The sequence below is a fragment of the Cibotium barometz genome, chromosome 24, assembly GCF_041138505.1.
Source record: "Cibotium barometz isolate CiBa-2024 chromosome 24, ASM4113850v1, whole genome shotgun sequence".
Lineage (NCBI taxonomy): Eukaryota > Viridiplantae > Streptophyta > Polypodiopsida > Cyatheales > Cibotiaceae > Cibotium > Cibotium barometz.
This window is the reverse complement of record NC_141069.1, coordinates 41,324,724-41,348,150: the sequence shown is the minus strand read 5'-3', so window position 1 is coordinate 41,348,150 and position 23,427 is coordinate 41,324,724. Positions and strand designations below refer to the sequence as shown.

General features: G+C 46.5%; 1 protein-coding gene across 3 annotated transcripts in view; it reads right to left on the bottom strand.

Annotated features, from left to right (window-relative positions):
* LOC147625307 (uncharacterized) overlaps positions 1-23,427 on the bottom strand; it is a 99,245-nt gene that overhangs the window by 47,020 nt on the left and 28,798 nt on the right. For all 3 annotated transcript variants that reach the window (XM_086818635.1, XM_086818637.1, XM_086818636.1), the window contains exons 8-10: positions 10,418-10,785; positions 9,936-10,121; positions 9,361-9,840 (exon numbers count right to left, since the gene is read on the bottom strand). In XM_086818635.1, the coding sequence (XP_086674761.1) occupies positions 9,361-9,840; positions 9,936-10,121; positions 10,418-10,785 (1,034 nt within the window). The remainder of the gene's footprint in view (positions 1-9,360; positions 9,841-9,935; positions 10,122-10,417; positions 10,786-23,427) is intronic.

Here is a 23,427-nt window from a genome sequence, read left to right as displayed (position 1 = left end):
GTGTGCCCTGTTTTCTTGCAATAGTTACAACGCTTTTTCTTTTCAAGCTTGTCCTCTGTCTTGGGAGGCTCCGATGGGCTAGGTTTAGGCCCAGATCTATTCCCACGAAAGGGAGCAGCCATTGCTGACTCAGCAGACATCATGTTGTTCCTGTTGGAACGAGATTGCTCTTCACTAAGCAAGAGAGTCACAAGGTTGTCAACCAACATTGCCAACCAACAACCGCAAAGTGGTGCCAAATGCCAACCAACAACCGCAAAGTGGTACATTGCCAACCAACAACTGCAAAGTGGTGCATTGCCAACCAACAACCGCAAAGTGGTGCCAAATGCCTGATAAGAGTCAGGAAGTTACGCAAAATTGTCTGAACAAGATAGCTATCTGTGAAGACCTCATCAATGTTAATGAGCTGCTCTCGTAGGTCTTTCACATGCGTAAGGTACTAATCCATAGAGTCACCTTCAAGCATGCGGTCAAAGCTTGCCCCGAAGGTAAGCTACATGAGCCTCATTGCGACCTGAATATACAATGCCGCCAAGGTATCCCAAGCACCCTTTGCACGCACGAGAGAGCAATCAATGCATGGACCTGAGCATCCCTAGCATCCCAAGTATGCTAGTGCTGAGTAGGAGGAAGACGAGGAGGTGGACCTGCATGAGGGTGAGCGGGAATCACTTCACTTTCTGCTAGAGCAGGTGCAAGAGGACGCGCCTCAGTGCCATCCACATACAGCCATACATTTTTGGCAACCAAAACATGACGCATCATATAAGCCCACATAGGGTAGTTGTCCCCATTGAGCTTGTCCTCTTGAGATAGCATTCCAAAGAGGTCATTATTACCGTTGGCCATGATAGTACAGCAAATCTGTCACAAGTCACCAAGAGTAGGCAATGCCCAGCAAAACCGTAAGAATGCGGGAGATAAATAGCAGGATAACCAATGGACTGAAAGGGAACTCCTTCAAAACGAGAAATACATATGCATGTCCCAAATCTGCAAGTGTACTGCACGATGATGCAAAGCTATCAAAGTGTCCACAATGGCATACATATACTACAGCAAACCACCAATGTATACATGTGCCGTGAAAAACACAATCAGCTGACACCTCTAAGAGCTGCAAGTGCACAAATCCTGTAAATCTGCCAATGCGATTGTCACCTGTACCAAATGATATAATGCCCAAAAATTGAGGGAAATGCCCCAATGCCAACCAAATGTGCTTGTAATACCCAAAAAATTGGGGGAAATGCCCAAATGCCAACCAAATGTTCCTGTAATACCCAGAAAATTGGGGGAAATGTCCCAATGCCAACCAAATGTGCCTGTACTACCCAAAAATTTGGGGAAAATGCCCAATGCTAACCAAATATGCCTATAATACCCAAAATTGCTTGCAAATAGTGCCAATTTTTGCAAAATCCCCAAATTTCTAGTGCAATTATGCACCAAATCTGCTAAAATCAATGCCAATGTTGCAATTGCAGGCTCAATGGTGAAAAGCCCCAAAATTAATGCAACTAATTTGCTAATTTTTAGCAATTTTAGGTCAAAATTTGCAAATTTCACAAACCTGAAATCTGTAAGGGATTTGGAGTTGCAGTTGGGCAGCAGCAATAGGCAGGTGGTGTACAGATCTGAGGGCAAGACATGCAGATCTGACAGATCTGAGGCAGCTGCTGTAAGGTCGTACGGCAACGCAGGTGAAGGTGCAAGCGACAATCGATGCAGAGGCGGCGGCGCACAAGGCGGAAGGCGCTGTGCAGAGGACAGGCGGCACCAGATCTGGGGCGGCGTGAAGCAGATCAGGGCGGCCCGAAGTAAATTTGGGGCGGCTGACGGAGGCGCAGGCGACGCACAGTCGGCAAGAAGCGCACAGATCTGAGGTGCAAGGGGCGCCGGCAGATCTAAGAGGCCATGCAGGGCCAGATCTGAGCGGCGAACGGTAGCGGCGGATCTGAAGGCAACTGCAAAGGCGTCTAAGGGCAGCGACCTAGAGAGGCGGCTGAGGGCGGCAATGGCGGGCAGTTGAGGGCGGCGGCAGGGCGGCTACAGGGCAGGTGAGGACAAAACCCTAACCCTAACCTAATGCAGCAAAACCCTAATGCCAATAGGCTGAAGCTCAAGGGCTGAAGAGCAAAAGTGGGCAAACCCTAACCCTAACCAGGCTCTGATACCAATGTTGGGTAGGAGGGAAGCTATAGCCTGCACACACAGACACACAACCTCAAGCACAGAGAAACGTGAGAGTGCTGGAAAAGATGTACTCAATAATGATCTGAAATGAAAGTACAAGTGAGTACTAAAAGGCCTACGGAAAAGTGCCCAGCACACATAAGTGTGTTCACACGAGGAAAAAACCTGTGTCCTGTCACAGGGAAAAAGTGCCCGTGAGTAAGCTGGGTTCACACCTGAACTAGCCGGGAGTGGACATGACCAACAGCTCATGCCTAACCAATATGGTAGCACCAGAAAAAGTATGATTACCCCCATAAAAGATACAGAAACCCACACAGCAACCTTCCCTCCCAACAAAGGAATGTTGGTTGTGTTCTTGCAAGCAAACTATGTGCCGCGGAGTTCTATGTATGTAAAGCCCAAATCAGCCTCCATTTATTTGTTTGACAAAGGCCTTGTACATTATATGTCAAACATCTAAGTGGTGTATACATATTTACATGTTTTGTAATGGCAGCAACAGCTCTTAAGTTTCCACCAACACGGCTGCCTCGCTTCCCGCATAGCCATGCTCAACATTAACCATAGCATCTGAATCACTTGCATTTCTAGGGTCATGCGCAACATTTGCAAGAAGTAGTGCTTGGGTTTGCTCATATAATGGATCAACCCTCACAATTACTGACCAACACCCATAACATCATTAGCTATTTCATTAGTGTGGCATCCACTAGTCGAAGCAACCTCTGTCCAATTGCGCAAGACAACAGGTCTCGGTCTTCCCCTTTTGGAGTGGTTGCAATAGCACAATCGGACACTCTGACTGCATATCACCAAATTTGTCACAAGTGAAGCAAGAGCCAGCAAATATTCCCCATTTAAGTTTAAAAGAGACATCCTGCGAGGGCATGCCAATCATCTCCACCTCAAAGGCAACATCTAGCGGTGTGGGTTTATCAATATCACACAATATGCAAAACTTACTGACATTTCCATTTGAGCGTGGGGTGAATACAACTTTGCCCAATGCTTCTGCCAAAAATCGTAGTGCAACCCGGCAATAAAACGGGAAGTCAACTACCTCCACCCATGTGCCTTATGACACTCTGATAGTCCTTAATTGGCAGCCAAGGGTAAACATGCACTAGTTGCCGACCATAAAAGAAAGGCGATTTTTCCAAGAGTGTTTGCTTGTTATGGGAATCTCTGAATATCACTTCAAAAAAGCCACAGTCAATTTTTTGCACACTGGCTACAAAACAGCCCCCAAGCAACTGCATTGTCAAATTTTAGAAACACTAGGAGAGGCTCATAAGATTCACATACTTTAGTATATTCGGTGTGGTGTCGTGAGCGCATCCTGAGCTCCCCCTCGTTGCCTATGTCTACCTGCGCCCTCCCCTTTGCAAGCTTCGCCTCCCCCTCCTTCACTTCTGTACGCCCTCCTCTCCCGCTGTGCTGCCCTGTGGTCGCACCCCCCCCCCTCTCCCTCCGTGGCCTCTGCCCGCCTTCTTTTCTTTGCTGCGCACAAAGCCCCCCTCTATCCGCCCTATCCTTCGCCTACCCTGGCAGTGGATACCAAGATGGTAGCAGCTGCCATCCAGGGCCAGGCAGTCGAGCTCTACCAGCCACCTTCAGGATCTTCGCATCACCGACATTCTGGCCCTTGGCTAGGATGGAGCTTGGAGGTTCTGCTCAGCAAGGCCAGGGCGGGGAGATGGTAGTCTTAGTGGATTAGTGCCCACCTAGCACCTTCGCCCCCGCACGAATTGTGATTATTCCCCGTCTAAACCCTCGCCCAAGACTCTTCAAGTGGAGGGCATTTCTGCTAGTGCCGCATCACACAGAGACTGATATGCGGATTGTTACATGGAACATTCAAGGTTTAGGGAGGCCTCAGTGCTTTCATGGACGAGGTGTCCTACAAGGCGAGCTCCAGAGAGCCATGGTTGGGGGACCCATAGACATTTTATTCCTCCAGGAGCATCACCTCTCAGAGGGGCGCACCCGCAAATGCGGGAAGATTCTTCCAGGCAAGAGTCACACTTTTTGGTCCCCATCTTTCGGCCCCTCTGGGAGGCACAAGGAGGGGTGTGTATTTCTGTCAATGAGCAGCTGCTTCCAGCAATATCTGGCTAAGAAGTCATCGTCCCCGGACGTGCACAATGGGTTACCATTACTATCGGAGAGGATAGCGTTGGCTTCCTCAATGTTTACCCTCCGAACGCCGCTGCAGGTAGAGCCCTCTTTTGGAGCTCAGTACGGTAGGCCCTCCCTTAGGCTGACTTTTTTGGTGATTGGGTGGTGACTTCAACATGATAGAGGCAGCACAGGACAGACTTAGGGGTGGCACGGCCATAGTTTCAGGAGCACAGTACTCAGCCTGGGAGGAGATGGCTCTTGTAGTCAGGGGACAGGACCCATGGCATCTTCCAAAGTTTGGGCGTACAGCCTTAGCTTCTCGAGATCGGATAGGAGGAGCACCGGTACCAACCTCTCTAGTCTTGACAGATTTTACGTGGATGAGTGGGCTTGCAGCCGAGGGTTATGATTGGTATTTTGGCAGGCACTACATTTTCTCACCACGCCCCAGTTATTCTGTCCTTAGAGGACCCTTGGAGGCATGACAGACAGATGAGCTCAAGGATCTCGGATAGTCTCATTCAAGACCCAGAGATTTGCAGCAGGATAGAGCAGCTATGGGCAGGTTTGGATTTTCTTTCAAGCTCTGTTGCGCGTACAGTGGACAAGGGCTTAGGTGAGATGAGTTGTTTCTTGCAAGAGGCAGCCCAGAGCCGATTAGAGGGCTTTAGGGAGCAGGAGAGGAGTTTGCGGAGCTTCCTACTGGGCATTTTCTCAAGCATGCATAGGTGCAGATACTATGCTCACCACAGGACCCGCTCAGTCTTTGGGAGAGTAGGCAGGCCAACTTCACGAGGCACCCCCCAAAGACACAAGACAACGCATTGCTCAGATCTAGGGCCGGAAGTAGACCCTCTCCCATGGTGGACAGACCCCACTGTAGGATCCTCCCCCCCCCACGCCAAAGAGTGGTTAGGCTCCTTCACTCCCCGTGATATACGCAATCCTCCGTACTCATCTTGTCAATAGGTGCTCAGGGCCGGCTCACCCTCTCCCCCACTGAGAATTTCAACGGGCGGATCTTTTGAACGGGTGAGGATTATTGCTTACCATGATTACCAACTTCACATTACAATCCACCGACCAAGGTGACCCATGACAGATCTTGGTGACTTTGGCTCTCGAAGAGCCAACCTTTGACACGTTTGACACCTGTCTAGTGCAGACTAGGGCCAATGGGAGTGATAGACCCATCTAGCCTGGAGAGCCCAACCAGCCCCTTTTTTCTACTATGCGGCAATGATGGGTCATCAGATCTAGATGCATGAAATTGATGGTACCCCAGTTGCGGCAACTCACATGGCCTCCAAAGGCATCTGTCCCAGAGATTTCTAGAAGCCCCTGTGGGACATCTTTCGACCAAGAAAGATCACACTATTCCTTTCACACTTATTCCACCACAACCTCGTTGTCGGCACTTGGTTGGTTTTATGTACCTAGAGCGAATCCTCGGATTAGCAAGCCAACCCAACAAGGTTAGGGGACTCTGGGATTAGGATATAGCAGGGAGATACAAAGGCCTAAGGTTCATAATTAATAATACTAGGCTACTGGTAGAACAAAGATGGCAAGATTTTTACTCACAAGGAAAACAATAACGGCTCCAAAATGGTACAGCAGTTTGTTGAGCAACTTTTCAAGTTATATGGTTTACCTTGTGACATAGTGCATGATAGGGACTCAAAGTTTCCTAGACACTTCTGACAACTAGTCTTCCAAAAATTGGAGACCAAGCTGAGTTTGAGTTCCTTTGATCATTCTCAATCCGATGGGCTGAAGGAGAGGGTGAATCAAATTTAAGAGGATATTCTTCGTCCATACATCCCCAAGAGACCATTAGGCTAGGAGCAAGGTTGTTAGAGACGTCAGAGGCGTTTGGTACGAGGCGGGTATGGTACGCGCCTCGAAAGACTTGTATTTTTTCGAGACGTTAGAGGCGTTATATATATATATATATATATATATATATATATATATATATATATATATATATATATATATATATATATATATATATATAGTGAAAGCTGGGAGAGAGAGAGAGAGAGAGAGAGAGAGAGAGAGAAATGAAATGAAATGAAATGATATATTAACGTCTTCAGAAGGCCAAAATGACCTATGAGACCAAAAAGGTTACAACAATTGGTGGATCTGATACAATGTCTGTGTAAGAAAAGCTAAAAACAACTAAACAACTAACTGAAACTGAAACAACTATGAGGAAAAGTACGGTACTAGGAGCTCCTAATGGATAACATCAAAGAGAGACTACAGTGTGTACGTATGAGCCTTGAGGGAGGGAGAGAGAGGGTGTGTATGAGAGGGAGAGAGAGTGTGTGTGAAAGAAAGAAAGCTGTATTAAACGTCTACAAAAGGCCAAAATGACCTATGAGACCAAAATAGTCCATCATCATCATCTGGTTACATCATCAAGATTCAAGGGTACAAAGTAAAATGAAATGAACCGGTAGAGTATAGAGAGAGCTCAGAGCTCCAAAAGTGGGTATAAAAAACATCCTCATCCTAGTATGTTTGAAGTTTGAACTTTGAACTTTGGGTCTTGAGAAAGGCTTAAGGGAGGGAGGGAGAGAATGAGAGAGAGAGAGAGTGTGTGTGTGTGTGTGTGTGTGAGAGGGGTTGCCTTGGGCCCTTAAAGCCCCGTCTAAAGACTCAAACCAGCAAAAATATTTATTTATTTATTTATATTTTTTGGTGGACGCCTCGATCAGGCAGTCGTACGCCTCGAACGCCTCTAACCGTTAGAGACGCGCCTCGTAACAACTATGGCTGGGAGAGGCACATCCCGATGGTTGAGTTTGCCCATAATATTGCTAAGCATGCAGCCGCTCATTACCATACATTTATGCTGATGTATGGATACCAACCTAGATCTCAGGTAGCTATGGGACTCAAGGGTATTCATAATGATGCCGCTAGGGATTTCTTGGCAGATATGCAGGAGATGCTAGCCCGAGCTAGAGATTCTATCAAGAGTGCTCAAGATAGAGCACGGTTATATGCTTATAGACAGTGTTTGCCGAGGAAATGCTGGTGTATTTACGAATACCCAAGAGTTCAAGGACGTTACCAACGGGCAAGGTTGGAAAGTTTCCCCCTAGGCACTGTGGACCTTTGCGGATCCTTAAAAAGATCGGCAGAGAGGTAGCCTATAAACTAGAACTGTCTCCAAGTATGAAAGTTCATCCAGACTTTCATGTCCGCAAACCAAAAGAGATGCATGGAGCTGAGGATAGCATTGTGACTCCAATTGAGCTTGTTGAGGTTGAGGACTGGTCCTATGTTCCATATGAACTAAAAGCGGTGATGGGTTTCAGGGAAAGGCAACTTAGAAATAAGTTGATTCTTAAGTATAAAATTAAGTGGAAAGATAGGGCAGAGGAGGATTCGACTTGGGAGACAATTGCTAGTTGATTTCTCGATTTCCTTTCTTAGACAAATTTTGTTGCCAAGAGTGGAAATGTCTAGGGAGGAGAAGTATGTTATGTACCTCGAACTAACCATTGGATTAGGAGGCCCAATCCATCAGGGTTATGTGACCCTGGGATTAGGAAATAGCAAGCAGATACAGAGGACTAAGGTTCAAAATTAATAAAATTAGGCTATTGGCTGTCGATAGCAGGTTAGCTATTTATAGCGGCAATTATCACTATATGAGTGATAACTGCCACTATAAGTGATGCCTTGGGTTATTATTTGGCAGTCAATTGTGCAGTGCACTCTTGATGGATATGTGCTTGGACGAGCATTTCTACTCCTGCCGTGGACATGGCAGATCACAGATAGTTTTGCGGAGGGCCCGCGTGGGTAGGCACTAGTGGTATGGGATGCCAGTGCTGACTAGAGTCTGGCATGTATCTGTGGAGTGGAACTTTAGTCCCTGGTGGATCAAAGTACTGATCCTACGGTTGGGTAGTGAGCTGGCCTGCACCCCCTTTATTTGGTTTCCGTTGGACAGTGTTGAAAAGATCTTGGTTAGACAGGCCTCGGAGGCCTCTTACAGTTGGCCGTCAGAGGACGGCCAGCACACTACGCGGTGCAGCGATCCCACGGAGTCACAGTGGGGCAGTGTCGTTATGCTTTGGCACGCAACAAGTTTGGGAGAGGATCCTTCGCCTCTACACGACGGTATGGTCTGTGCCCCATGCCATCACCTGGGAGGCAGTAACCTGGGTGACTGAGACCAGCCTTGCTCTTTCCTATGAGGAGGCAGCAGGACAGGCTATCCGACTCTCTGACTGCAGGATTGATACAGTACCAACTGCTGACAGATCATCAGAGCCTTGGTCTCCGAGGACTAATCAAAGCTGGGAGATCATCAACAGCATAGCTGCACGGCATATATGACGGACCCATTGCAACGAGACCATTGAGGGCACTCTCAACCCCCGCCAGCCCAGCTGAGTCCATCCATTCTATTTGCACTGACATCATTCATACCCTCTGCGGCGAGTGCGGGAAGCTTCAAGGTGGATCAGAACGCATGCATAGACGGTGTGAGGCCTTCTGGTGCACATGGCACCAGGGCCCCTCTCTCTGTGATCGGGTTGGTGAAATGCCGCCGGTGTGACTATCCCCCCCCCCCCGAGGTATTTTCCTCCGAGAGCAGCCAGCCATGGAAGGAACCACCCTCCCCATTTTCTTTTACCTCTTATGAGGGTTCTGAGCATGTAAACTTAGCCTATGGCTACTGTTTTTAACTAATAGAAGGAACTTTTTTCCAGGGGGGAAAAAACAGGGCTCCCATACACCAAACAGAATCGTGACATGGCTCTTGTAACAAAATATTGAGGCAAAGGTATTAAAACAACCAGACAAGAGAGTAGAATGATCCAATTCAAAAACAAGAACTGTCAATAGCTTCCCCCCTAAAATGAGTGAAGGCAACTAGGGGTACACCGCAAAGTTATGAACCTCATTTCCAAGCACAACACCACCCCACCCCCCACCCCCCAAAAAAAGGGACTTCCAATATGTGCATGCTTAACCTTTTCAGTAAAAAGTTTTGAAAAGCCTTACCAATTGCGCATGGGTCAGAAGAACTTCTTTCAATTGCCCTGATATTGTGCAGCCTCCGACTACTTTGGCATCCAGCATACTCAGATCAATGTGTAACTTATGCATGGGCATGTACTCATGGATCCAATCCTCGGTGGCTTTATCCACACACCTTTTTGCAGAGTCCATTACCGAGGCTGGTGCTGGCCACCAAGAATGATCAGGCCTACTATAGCTGGTCGCATTTTCAAGTAAATCAGTTACATCTGCAAAAGATTTTGCTTGACTTTGGATCTCTTCTGTTGAAAGCATACAAAACCTCACAGGTGATAGTTGGCTAGGAATCCATCCACTTTTGTTCCATATCTTTTTTAAATAGCCTGAAAAGGTGCTGCCACTGGCATTTTCCTTTATGCCAGAGATTGCATACAAAGCAACGGCTTTGCCAAATTGATCAAGGGTGCTTTTGTTTGAGGCCTCAAAACTGCAAGCTGTTTGCACCTACAAACCAGAATACTGTGAATGTGGCACACTTGAAAAGGACAGATGAGATTGTATAGAATGAGCAAAATGCATTAAAAAAGGGTAACATTTACCATCTCTTCTCTCTCCAATGCACTCATATCCCTTGTAGTTCCAGGAGCATGGAACTCAATGTAGAACTTAGAAAGTTGCAGCATCTGGACAGCTTGAAAAAAGTTATGCACAAACTCCCTAGCAGATAATCCCTTTGGCAGCGACAACTTCTTTGCTCTCTCAACAACTTGGAGACTAGGTGCAAACTGCAGAAAAATGAACACTCATCATTTGCTAAGGATATATACGACCCAAAACAGGATTTGGCATATCATGCCTTCAATTTCCATTGTTGTCTTCTCAGCATACTCCATATTTTCATTTTCGTTATGCTTAGTTTAGGTTATAGGGAATGCCCTAAACATTTCCCACACACAGTACATAATGATCTCTAGTCAATATAAACCCAGTTCCACTGCTACTAATCACCACCAATCCAAAAAGTACAAGTTCACATCCAAAACACCTTTTTGCACAACAAAAATTACACCACATGGCTTACAAGTTTTGTCGAGACTGTACTGTGATCACCCAAGCTACCAGGGAGAACAGTTTGGAGCACTGTCAAACGTCGGCCAATCAACAAATTTGAAGCTGCCGTGAAGCTTCCATCTGATGCCATTGCAGTAAGTACTGATGCACGTAGAGCACTACCACAGATCTCTAGTGTGCACAAATCATTCCTGTAAGTCCTTATTATTGGATAGAAATCCTTGAAGCCTTCCATCAATCTCAGCATCTCATCATCACTATCCACACTCCATTTATCATCTGTCTGCCGTCTGAACCCATAGGTATTCTTTTCAGCAGCCCAGTCTGCCTCATGTTTACTGTCATCCGAAGCTGTGGCTGAGTCTGGGTTTGAATACGCTGCATGCAGATTACACCTGTTTTTTATTGCCCCAAGGGCCTATTTTACATTGTGGAAAAGAAAAAAAGAAGCATCATTCTGTGTTCTTTGAATAGCTAAGCATATACCCGGATCTCTTAGATATGCGGTGTTCCAATGTACATGACTGTTGATGTGAGAGTGCACAATATGAGTTTCCTGCTCATTTTTCAGCACATATATGCATTCTCTTTTGAGTATCTTCACCTAAGAAACCCCTAGGAAGAATGCAAAGTTCAAACCCAAGGTATCATGTGTCTGACCCAGGTGTAGTGACACAACAAGTAGGTATAAAGCAAGAGAACAAACGTGATCTCAAAGGTTACAATTTATCAGTATTGCAATAGGCTAGACCATTATTATCATTCTTAGGCAGAGAACACCATGCTTTCAATCTTCAAATGTTCTTGATATGCTTTTGAGCTCCAATGCAATCCATCCCCCTTCAAGTCTCCATGGAGAAGAGAGGTCATCAATTTAGGGAGGGCTGAATACTGGGATTTTGTTCCGCTGGGCTCTCGCACAACCAGCGAGACCGAGAAATGAAGAAGATCCATCACACAAGCCTCCGGCTACCTATCAGGTCCAAATCTCAATACATCTAACGGGTGGTTATACGCATCCACCTAGACAGACCATGCTTTCATGTTTACGCATATTTTAATACTCATGCAAAAGCTTTTGTTGCAATGTCAATACAAACTCGAAAGTGACTCCCTTTATTGTTTTTTGTTCTAACCCATGGCAGACTGGGTGTTCAACCTCTTTTGAGTACTCCCTCAAATTTACTAAGGAATTTTCAATTATCATTTTTTATGGGCCTATGTCTTTCCTAGTATATATAGGCAAGAATAAATAATGTTTACAACTCTCCATGATTGGATTACTGATTGGCAGAGCTGAGGATATCCCACATGAGGAGAGGACATGCACAGTATGCATCACAGGAGCAGTAGAGGATGAGGCCCATTATATGCTCAGTTGCCCGGCTTACTATGAGATACAGAGGAGATTCCACTGCCTCTTCCGAGAGGGATTCGGACCACTCACATGGGTGATACAGTTTGAGGATCAGAGATGCTTGGGCATGTACTTGATGGAGCTCAGACAACACAGGGATGTGTTGTTGAGGCAGCAAGCTGAGAGACAGCCCCGGCTCCAATAGGACACCTCACAGAGAGCCATCACAGATTTCTTTGTGGTACATACATCCACATCGGAACCCACTGCCCACAACAGTTCCTCTACTACGACATCAGAGCCCACCACCCGTACCCACGCCCCAGAGGAGTTCTTAGTGAGAGAACTCGATCCATTCTGCGAGCTACACGTCCCCGATCCAGAGCATCGGGACCCTCCACCACACAGACACAGATTCGTGAGGTTCTCCGCCGACATGTCACGCTCCCATCACAGAGGCCTGACATTCACTCCACCATCAGATCAATTCTGGCCTAGACGGGTTTTGTCATTAGCTGATCACAGCATATCTCACTGTACACATCATCTGCTTATCACATGTACTATCATATGTTTTTCATGTTACTTTTTCTTTCAGTTTTCCATGACTCAGTATATCCATGGTACCATTGTATTACTTTTGGTCTCATAGGCCCTTGGGGTCTTCTGTAGACGTTAATATAACTCTCTCTCTCTCTCTCTTGCGGTTACCTCAGATAGGGGGGCCGCCTTGTCATAGCTGATGATACAGATGCAGGTGGTACAGACGACCTAGCCCTACCAGCGATCGACGATGCCAAAGAAGTCGTACGCTTGTGCCTTGGTAACACCGACCAAAACCCTAACCAGTCAAAGCTCGAGTTCATGGGAGGTGTTCCTCCTAACAGAAATCGATAAGCTGCGAGAGGAGAATGGCAAGCTGAAGGATCAGCTCACCGAAATTGAAACCCGACTAGCCTCCCTTGAGGGCAAGCCCGACCCAGTTCAGGCAGTTCAGGAGCAGATTCATGCAACCAAAGCAGAGTTCATTGAAGCTACAGAAGGTATGGAGCAACATCTTACCGCAAATATCATGTCAACCATCAAGGAAGAAGAACTCCGAGAAAGCATTGCTGAGCATCTCTAAGTAGGTGGACTCCCAGAGGGTTGGGACAAGCAAGAAGTCAAAGAGCAAACGGAAATTGATGAAGATGAATACATCTCAGACATGGAGATTATGAGGAGGCGACTCAATAAGGCCCTCCCCCTCATTGACATAGGCAACCCATGGACCATTGTCAAGAAAGGGAAGCATGCCATTGCGAAAAATCACAACAAACAGGACAAGATCCAAGTTCTCCGACAGTCCAAATCATTACAGGGCATCAGGCTCTGGTTAGCTGATGAACTCACTCCCCTACAGCTTAAAAACAAAAGTGCAGAACTCACCAAAGTCCGAGCAGCCCGCCAAGCTCGAAAGTGGGTAGTCTACCGTGACGGAAGGGCAATAATCGAGGACTTCCGTAAGCCTAAACCCAATTGACTAGCATTCTAATGTGCCATCGGCATTTTTTGTATCACAGATAGTTGTTTATCATCCTAGGGTTTTCATTAATCTTTTGCTTGTGCCTAAGTGCACCCCGAAGTGCATTGTAATGACTGTGAGGTACCGGCTTTTGGTCCCATATGCCTTCAAGGCATTCCGTGGACGTTAATATGACTTTCTTTCCAGACAGTGTATCAGATGTCACATGGTTTAACTTTGGTCTCATAGGTCACTTTGGCCTTTTGAAGACGTTAATATAACATTTCATTTCATTTCATTTCTCTCTCTCTCTCTCTCTCTCTCTCTCTCTCTCTCTCTCTCTCTCTCTCTCTCTCTCATGATGAATGCTGGGCCACACGCCCCGTCTTAAGCATGAGGTACGGATTGGGTAAATCACGAAGCGCCAAGTGCAACGGATTTCTCAATGGCTGACGCAAGAAACGGGAGTTCTACGCTCCGAAAGAGGATGATTTATACCGACTTTTCTTAGGGCCGGACTGCAAAGAGGCCTGGAGGAAACTCCGATAACATCACCCTCCTACACCTATCACCTGCCCAGACACATGGCACACCTATGCACGCTCCCTATCCCCGATCAGCCACCAGTACCCCTACCACCAGATCTGTCACCAATTGGCCGACCCTCCAGATTTTGAGTCTCGTTCACTTGAGGCCAGGCCGGTGTCTCATGTGAAGAGGCCAGTATTTTGTTGACATGGACGAGAGCCAGACTGGTGCCACCCGTGTGTTAGCGGGATGGTGTCGTATGGACGGGAGCCAAACTGGTGCCACCCGTGTATGACCTGGACTGTGTTCGACCCATGGGATTGTCACGCCATGGAAGAGCCAGTATTCGTGCCGTGTTTTGCCTATGGGATTGTCACACCATAGGGAGACTCGTGCCTGGAACTGCGTCTTACCTATGGGACTGTCACTCCATAGGAAGACCAGGTTTTTATGTTTTACGTCGTGCCAGTTTTGTGCCGACAGATATTTTGTACTCGTTCCATGAACGGGAGATATGTCCATGTTACTATTTGCACATGCACACATGATTTGCATGTTTGAAACTGCTTTCGCATGACATGTATTTTTGTGTTTGCTTGCTTGACGTGTTACTTACTGAGCGGGGACGCCTGCCAGTGAGTCGTGAAGTCTGCTCTGTATTCTGACGAGTTTTGGTGCATGTGAACAGGTGGCAAGTATATCGCACATGTTGTTTTTAATATTTTATTTCTAACCTTTTGTTTTATAAGGTTAAGTGTTCACATTCATTTAAAAGTGGGCACCCCCTTTGGGCACCCATTTAGGGGCCAAGGTGGGGAGCCCCACTTAAGTGAGTGTGGGGGTGGGCATGGCCACCTACCCACACTAATCACCCACATGCAAGCGTGGAAAACACTAAGGTTAAACTTCACTTTAATTTTTATAAAAAAAACCTTCTCCTTCAAGCGTAGAGATCACCGCTTCCACCTTGTTACGTAAGACAACCGGCGCTTCATCTCTTCGCTCCTTCAGGCTGCGCTTGTACTCGGGCAAACCACTTCTACACTTCTGTACGGACTGCTCACGGGCTGCACTACCCTCCGTACAGGTGACTGTACTTGCAGCAGGTGTTTACTCTGCAGGCGGCCAAAACAGGCTGCGCATGCTCTACCTATTCAACAGGCGGCTGCCCCACCTGAAGCAGCCAGGCGGCTGTGGCTGTGCTCCTCCAAACAGGCAGCCAATACAGTAGCGCCTGTGTGTGTGTACACGACTCCAGATGGGCAGCCAAATAGGCTGCGCTGCCCACCACAGCAGGCGGCTGTGGGCTCATCTCCCGCGGCGGTGCTTTTACAGCTAGGTGACTGGCGGCCGAACTCTGCAAACTTTGTTAACAAGCGGCCTCATCTCCATCTTCTGCAGGCTGCTCATCCTCTCCTCAGGCGGCTGTACCTTCCATACGTGGCTGCTGCTCCTCCTGTTGATGTTTGGGCTCCTGTAGCCAAAAGGCTATAGTCTATTCCAAGCAGTCACTTCCCTCGACATGCTACTATACCTCGGTATCTTTCTCAAGTGACTGCACACATGGGTATTGGACTTCCTTCTGTCATCCACAACAAGTAAGTGAATTTTCAGATTTAAATAAAGTACTGTGTGTTAAATCTGCTAAGGGATTCATTCCCCACGGTAACACCCGTTCGGTGCCGGGTTGTCCAAGCTCTATTGGAGAACCTCGGTCCAAAGGTGCTGAGATCGGGAGAGTCAGGCGTTAGTACGAGAGCGCCTGTTTGTGCGTGGTCTCGGAACACCAGTGAGGCGCTCTTCGTGGAGTCCAGTGAAAGCACAGGACCGTAGAGACTCGACCACGCTAGTGGTCGTTCTGCTTCGAGCATCTACATCAAATTTCGACTTCGAGCCTATTTGTTTGGTACTGTTTTCATATGTACATGGACATCATCTGGTTCTTGGAACCCATGGAGCATTGTATTTGTGAAATACTCCCAATAAATACATCATATATTGAGGGGGGGGTCGGCCCGTTCCGGCCCCAGTGCTGGTGTCCATCTTTCCATTTCATTTCATTTCAAATTCAAGTTGTATTAAGTTGTTCATTTCAAATTTGTGGTTTTAAAGTTGTGCTATTAAGCGTGTGGGTGTCCAACGGAGTCTTCCCACTTGACGGGATCGGTTTCATTGGTATCAGAGCCCAGTTGTTTCCCTCTTCCTAGTGGGGAAACAAACCTGTGTACTGGACATCCCGCTTTTAGCACACTTTAAACACAATGGACAGCCAAGGCAACCCTTTGGAAGTGCCTAATTCGAGGGGTCCATCTAGTGCCTCTCGTGGGTCTGACGCCCTGTGAGGAAGACACAAGCCCCTTGAAAGGGTTAATGATAGTGAATCAAAGGGTCAACTGTCTCCAGGAAAGACAATCATGCTTGAACAAGAGCCTGATGCTATGAGGGCTGAAATGGAACATATGAGAAAACTTTTGCAGGCTCAAGAGCAAGAGTTAAAGTTTTTGCATGAAGATCCCCATGTGCAAAGTGCTATTGAAGCCAGGAAGGCTGATGCAATGGTAGATGTAACTTTCGAGTCCATGGCACGGGAAACCAAGGGAGTTGGCACTTGCCTACCTCCTCCGCAAAGGTGATATCAAAGAGGGGGATGACGGAGAGCTGAAATTCAGAAATCCACCTCGTTTGAAGCATGGAGATCCCACATCTCAAAGGCTGAAATCTTTTATGCAAAAAGGAAGAGGTGACAGTCACCTCTCGTCATGCATCTTCTCCACAAGGCACTAAGCCTGACAGATATATGTATGCCAGTGCTCATGGAGGGCATGAAAGTCACATGCATGCAAGACATGTATCTCATGGTAAGGGTGACAGGTCTGCTTCCAGAAAAATTTTGCCTTCTAAGTTGTCTCATGGAGAGACATTGCCATATGCAGGTAAGTCACATGCATCTGAGTTTCGAGTTCGTGGAGCACATGCCACTGTGCCCCATGAAACTTCTATGATGGCCCATGAAGCCCATGCAGATAGGGCTGCCCCATTGGATAAGGGAAAAAGAAAAAGAGAAGACCATGAGCCTCATGTCAAGAAGCTCAAGGAATTCAAAGCAGGTGACAAATCTGTTAAATTTGATGTCTTTCATGGTGAACATGATGCTTCTAAGGTGTTAGCATTTGTGGCACAGTTCGACATTGCTTTTAGCGATGAGGACTTTACTGAAAAGTCAAAGGTACGCCATGCTAGCATGTTTTTGAAAGGCACTGCTGCTCATTGGTGGATCACTGAAAAGATCACCAAGGATCCCATTTCCACTTGGAAGGAATTTAAAGACAGATTCTATGCTCAATTTTTGCCACCAAATGCGGAGCAAACTCTCACTCAAAAGTGGGACAGGCTGGAACAAAGAGACAATGAAAGCGTGCAACAGTATGTTAACAAGTTCTGGAAAGTGTTGCTGGAAGTGACCTTTATGCAAATCACTGAGGATGAAAGAAAGAGGAAGTTTCGTTCTGGACTGCAACCAGCATATAGATCGGGCATTGAATTGCACCCGAAACATACTTTGCAACAACTCACAGCTTCTGCTCTTGCTACGGAGCAATTGGTGCTCAAGATTAAACAGGATCAAGGAGGTTCCAAGGGGAAAGACAAGGCTGTCCCAAATCAGCAAAAGGATGGACAGCCACCTAAAAAGAACTTCCGGGACACCTACAAGAGTGCTAAAGCTGAAAATAACACATCTAAAGATCAGGGCCCAAGGAAGAACAAATTCGGCTTAACCCCGGAGCAAAGAGAGCAATATGCCAAGGATGGAAAATGCTTTTCTTGTGGTAGCAAAGACCACATGTTTCAACAATGCCTAGATCGCAAACCAAAGCACGAGGACAAGCACACCAGGGCTAATGTACATGCGGTTCCTGATGTGCAAGGAAATACAGGTCATGATGCAAAAGAGCGAATGGTTTGCAAGGCTTGGGGGCAAATCAAGGATCAGCCCGCCTTATTCATGTTTGATGGCTGTGCAACTGACAACTTCATCTCTATGCAAATGGCAACTGCATTGGGTATTGAGGTTGAGAACATGGGACCTCAGATTGAAGCCGAAGCTGCATTTATTGGTAAAGAGGTGCAGGTTACCCCATTGATAGGGAAGTTGCGTATCCATATCCAGGGCTACCTTGATAATGAGCATTTCCTAGTTGCTCCACTGAATGGATGTGATGTGTTGTTAGGCAAGCCGTGGCACCATAGGCTTGAGCCCCACAAAGACTACAAGTCTAATATGATTTCTTTTATGCATAAAGGCCGCATGCATTTTATTGATGCTGGCAAAGAAGGGGATTCCATCCCACTTGTATCACACATCCAAATTAACAAAGCAATGAAAAAGAGTCTTTCAGCGTACTTGGTTTTTGTTCGTGATAGCCTTGTGCCAAATCATCAAAATGTGGATGCTATGTCTAATGATAGGCTGAATTTTCTTTATGCATTCAACGACTGTTTTGCTCATTCATTGCCAGGTGAATTACTTCCCCAAAGGCCCGAAGATCATCGCATAGATCTTGTGCCAGGTAGTTCTCCTCCTAACAAACCCGCATACCGAGTGAGTGCTGCACAACAAGAAGAAATCATGAAGCAGGTAAACGAGCTTTTAGAGAAAGCTTTGGTTCAGCCCAGTTCCTCACCTTACTGCTCTCCTGTGCTTCTTGTTCAAAAGAAGGACGGATCATTCCGTATGTGTGTGGACTATAGAGCTTTGAACAAGCTTACCATCAAGAACAGATTCCCAATTCCGCGTATTGATGATATCTTGGATAAGCTTGATGGTTCGGCTTGCTTTAGCAGACTTGATTTGAAGAGTGGTTATCACCAGATCCGAGTGGTGCCACAAGATGTCCATAAAATTGCTTTCAGGACAGCCTTCGGATTATATGAATTTTTGGTAATGCCTTTTGGTCTCACCAATGCTCCTGCTACTTTTAATCGTATGATGGATAGGATATTCCGACCCCATCGCAAGTTCACAGGAGTCTTCTTTGATGATATCTTGGTTTTCTCCAAGAATGAGCAGGAACACAGAACTCATTTGGTCACAGTGTTCGAAGAGTTGCAAAAGCATAAACTTTTCGTTAATGCCAAGAAAAGTGAGTTCTTCCTTTCAGAAATTCATTATTTGGGTCATATTGTATCCAAAGGAGGAGTTACAATGGATCCTGCAAAGATAGAGACCATTCGCAATTGGCCCGAATTACAAAACGTACATCAAGTACGTAGTTTTCTGGGATTATGTTCGTATTACAGGCGTTTCATAAGGCATTTTGCTATGATTGCCACTCCTTTACATGATCTCACGAAGAAGAAAACTGCTTTCAAATGGACTTCAAAGGAACAGGATGCTTTCTTGTAGCTCAAGCATGCTATCATATGTGGACCCGTTTTGATTGTTCCTGACTTGCACAAGTCATTCGTGGTTGAATGTGATGCTTGTGGTGATTGCATAGGAGCTGTCCTAAATCAAGAAGGACATGCAGTTGCATACGAGAGCCGTCGTTTGCATGATGCTGAGCTTCATATGGATATCTATGAGAAAGAGCTCTTGGCTGTAATTCACGCCTTAAAGATATGGAAACATTATCTTCTTGGGGCTGAATTTGTCGTCAAGACAGATCATCAAAGCTTGAGATACTTTCTATCTCAAACAAAGCTTTCAGAGAAGCAGATGAGAATGGCAAACTTTCTTTCCATGTTTCATTTTCAGATTGTGCATACTCCAGGAAAGAAAAATGTGGTGACCGATGCACTATCCATGAGGCCTTATGTTGCTGCAGTCTCAATGGCCTCTCATGGCAACCTATCTGCTATGCGAGATTTGTATCATTTGGATGCTGATTTTTGCCATATATGGACTGATTTGATGGCTGGTCATTCACATGCCTCTTATGTTATCAACGAGGGTTATCTTATGAAAGATAATTGCCTATGTGTAGTGAAGGATTTGCGTCCAAAGGTTATGGACGAATGTCACGCTCCACCTTATGCTGGTCATAGAGGTATTATGCCCACTACACGCATGATTCAGAGATATTTCTTTTGGCCAAGCATGCGTAAAGACATTGAGGCTTATGTGCGTGCATGTATTACTTGCCAAAAAGTGAAATTTGATAGGCAAAAACCTCCAGGTTTGCTTCAGCCATTGCCAATTCCCTCGCAACCTTGGGAAACCATTACTATGGATTTTATTATGGATTTGCCGAGATCCCAACATGGGAATGATGCTATTTGAACCATTGTGGACAGGTTTAGCAAGCAAGCTCATTTCTTGCCCGTCAAGAAAACCATCAAAGCTGATCATATGGTAAAGCTTTTTCTTGCTAATATTTTCAAGCATCATGGTATGCCTAAATCCATTGTTGGGGATAGAGATCCCAGGACTACGAGCCTCTTTTGGAGGGCTTTGTTTGATAATATGGGTACTAAACTTGAGTTTTCATCAGCTTATCATCCCCAAACAGATGGCCAAAGTGAGGCTGCAAATTCAGTGTTATGTGGCAGATCAAAAGAGTGCATGGGAGAAATATCTTCCACTTGTTGAGTTTGCCTACAACAATACAATCCATGCTTCCACGGGAAAGGCTCCGTTTGAGATTATCTATGGCAGAGTGGTTTTGCCACCCATCCTTCGTACCAAGGATGAGATTTTTGCAGCTGATGAATATGTTCGTGACTTGGATGTTGCCTTTGGTCAGGTCCGGACAGCCATTGCAAGATCTCAGGATAAGCATAAAATGGCTGCTGACAAGCACAGAAGGGACATGGAAGTCAAAGAAGGTGATTGGGTTTTGCTGAAATTTGAGAAGGCTAGGCTTCGGAAGAGGCCAGGACGAGAAGGATCATATCCTAAGCTTTCTCCTCGCTATTATGGACCCTTCAAGGTGATTTTCAAGATCAATGAAGTGTCATACCGGCTTGCTTTACCTAGTCATTAGAAGATTCACAATGCTTTTCATGTGAGTCTATTTCGGAAATATGTGGGGCCAGATCCTGATGAGCCTGTCACAGAAGATCCGCCAGAGATTGAAGAGCTTGAGGAGATCCTCCAGCCAGAACAGATTGTTTTTCACAAGGAGAGAAAGCTACCTGCAGGAAAGCTTTCCAGGAGATACCTTGTGAAGTTTAAGAATTATTTGCCTATTGATTACCCACAGTTGTTGCAGGCATATCTTGAGGCTTTTCAGTTGAGGTCAACTCTTTAGAAGCCCGGGGGGATGTCACCAATTGGCCGACCCTCCAGATTTTGAGTCTCGTTCACTTGAGGCCAGGCCGGTGTCTCATGTGAAGAGGCCAGTATTTTGCTAACATGGACGGGAGCCAGACTGGTGCCACCCGTGTATGACCTGGACTGTGTTCGACCCATGGGATTGTCACGCCATGGAAGAGCCAGTATTCGTGCCGTGTTTTGCCTATGGGATTGTCACGCCATAGGGAGACTCGTGCCTGGAACTACGTCTTATCCATGGGACTGTTACTCCATAGGAAGACCAGGTTTTTATGTTTTACGTCGTGCCAGTTTTGTGCCGACAGATATTTTGTACTCGTTCCATGAACGGGAGATATGTCCATGTTACTATTTGCACATGCACACATGATTTGCATGTTTGAAATTGTTTTCGCATGACATGTATTTTTGTGTTTGCTTGCTTGACGTGTTACTTACTGAGCGGGGACGCCTGCCAGTGAGTCGTGAAGTCTGCTCTGTATTCTGACGAGTTTTGGTGCATGTGAACAGGTGGTAAGTATATCGCACATGTTGTTTTTAATATTTTATTTCTAACCTTTTGTTTTATAAGGTTAAGTGTTCACGTTCATTTAAAAGTGGGCACCCCCTTTGGGCACCCATTTAGGGGCCAAGGTGGGGAGCCCCACTTAAGTGAGTGTGGGGGTGGGCATAGTCACCTACCCACACTAATCACCCACATGCAAGCGTGGAAAACACTAAGGTTAAACTTCACTTTAATTTTTATAAAAAAAACCTTCTCCTTCAAGCGTAGAGATCACCGCTTCCACCTTGTTACGTAAGACAACCGGCGCTTCATCTCTTCGCTCCTTCAGGTACTCGACAAACCACTTCTACACTTCTGTACGGACTGCTCACAGGCTGCACTACCCTCCATACAGGTGACTGTACTTGCAGCAGGTGTTTACTCTGCAGGCGGCCAAAACAGGCTGCGCATGCTCTACTTATTCAACAGGCGGCTGCCCCACCTGAAGCAGCCAGGCGGCTGTGGCTGTGCTCCTCCAGACAGGCAGCCAATACAGTAGCGCCTGTGTGTGTGTACACGACTCCAGATGGGCAGCCAAATAGGCTGCGCTGCCCACCACCACAGCAGGCGGCTGTGGGCTCATCTCCCGCGGCGGTGCTTTTACAGCTAGGTGACTGGCGGCCGAACTCTGCAAACTTTGTTAACAAGCGGCCTCATCTCCATCTTCTGCAGGCTGCTCATCCTCTCCTCAGGCGGCTGTACCTTCCATACGTGGCTGCTGTTCCTCCTGTTGATGTTTGGGCTCCTGTAGCCAAAAGGCTATAGTCTATTCCAAGCAATCACTTCCCTCGACATGCTACTATACCTCGGTATCTTTCTCAAGTGACTACACACATGGGTATTGGACTTCCTTCTGTCATCCACAACGAGTAAGTGAATTTTCAGATTTAAATAAAGTACTGTGTGTTAAATCTGCTAAGGGATTCATTCCCCACGGTAACACCCGTTCAGTGCCGGGTTGTCCAAGCTGTATTGGAGAACCTCGGTCCAAAGGTGCTGAGATCAGGAGAGCCAGGCGTTAGTACGAGAGCGCCTGTTTGTGCGTGGTCTCGGAACACCAGTGAGGCGCTCTCCGCGGAGTCCAGTGAAAGCATAGGACCGTAGAGACTCGACCACGCTAGTGGTCGTTCTACTTCGAGCATCTACATCGAATTTCGACTTCGAGCCTATTTGTTTGGTACTGTTTTCATATGTACATGGACATCATCTGGTTCTTGGAACCCATGGAGCATTGTATTTGTTAAATACTCCCAATAAATATATCATATATTGAGGGGGGGGTCGGCCCGTTCCGGCCCCAGTGCTGGTGTCCATCTTTCCATTTCATTTCATTTCAAATTCAAGTTGTATTAAGTTGTTCATTTCAAATTTGTGGTTTTAAAGTTGTGCTATTAAGCGTGTGGGTGTCCAACGGAGTCTTCCCACTTGACGGGATCGGTTTCAAGATCCCTGCCCCACCACCTCCACCTTCTTCACAAAGGGCATGGTCCTCCAGGCCATCCGTAGACTACGTAATGGGCGAGCCCAAGATCACGAGGGACTCACTGCCGGGTACATCTCGCATGCCAATGATACCTTGGCGACCTACTAGCCTACATGTTCAATAGAGCCCTTTGAGAAGGATTTCCACCCTCTTGGTCCACCAACACCATCACCCCCATCCTCAAAGCCGGAGATCCACTTGATCCTAATAATTACACGATGATCATGATTGGCCACACATTGGCCAAACTCTATGGATCGGTGCTAGAGGTGGAGCTGAGTTCATTTACGGAGAGAGAGAGAGGGATGCAAAGCCTGAGGACAAGCGGCTT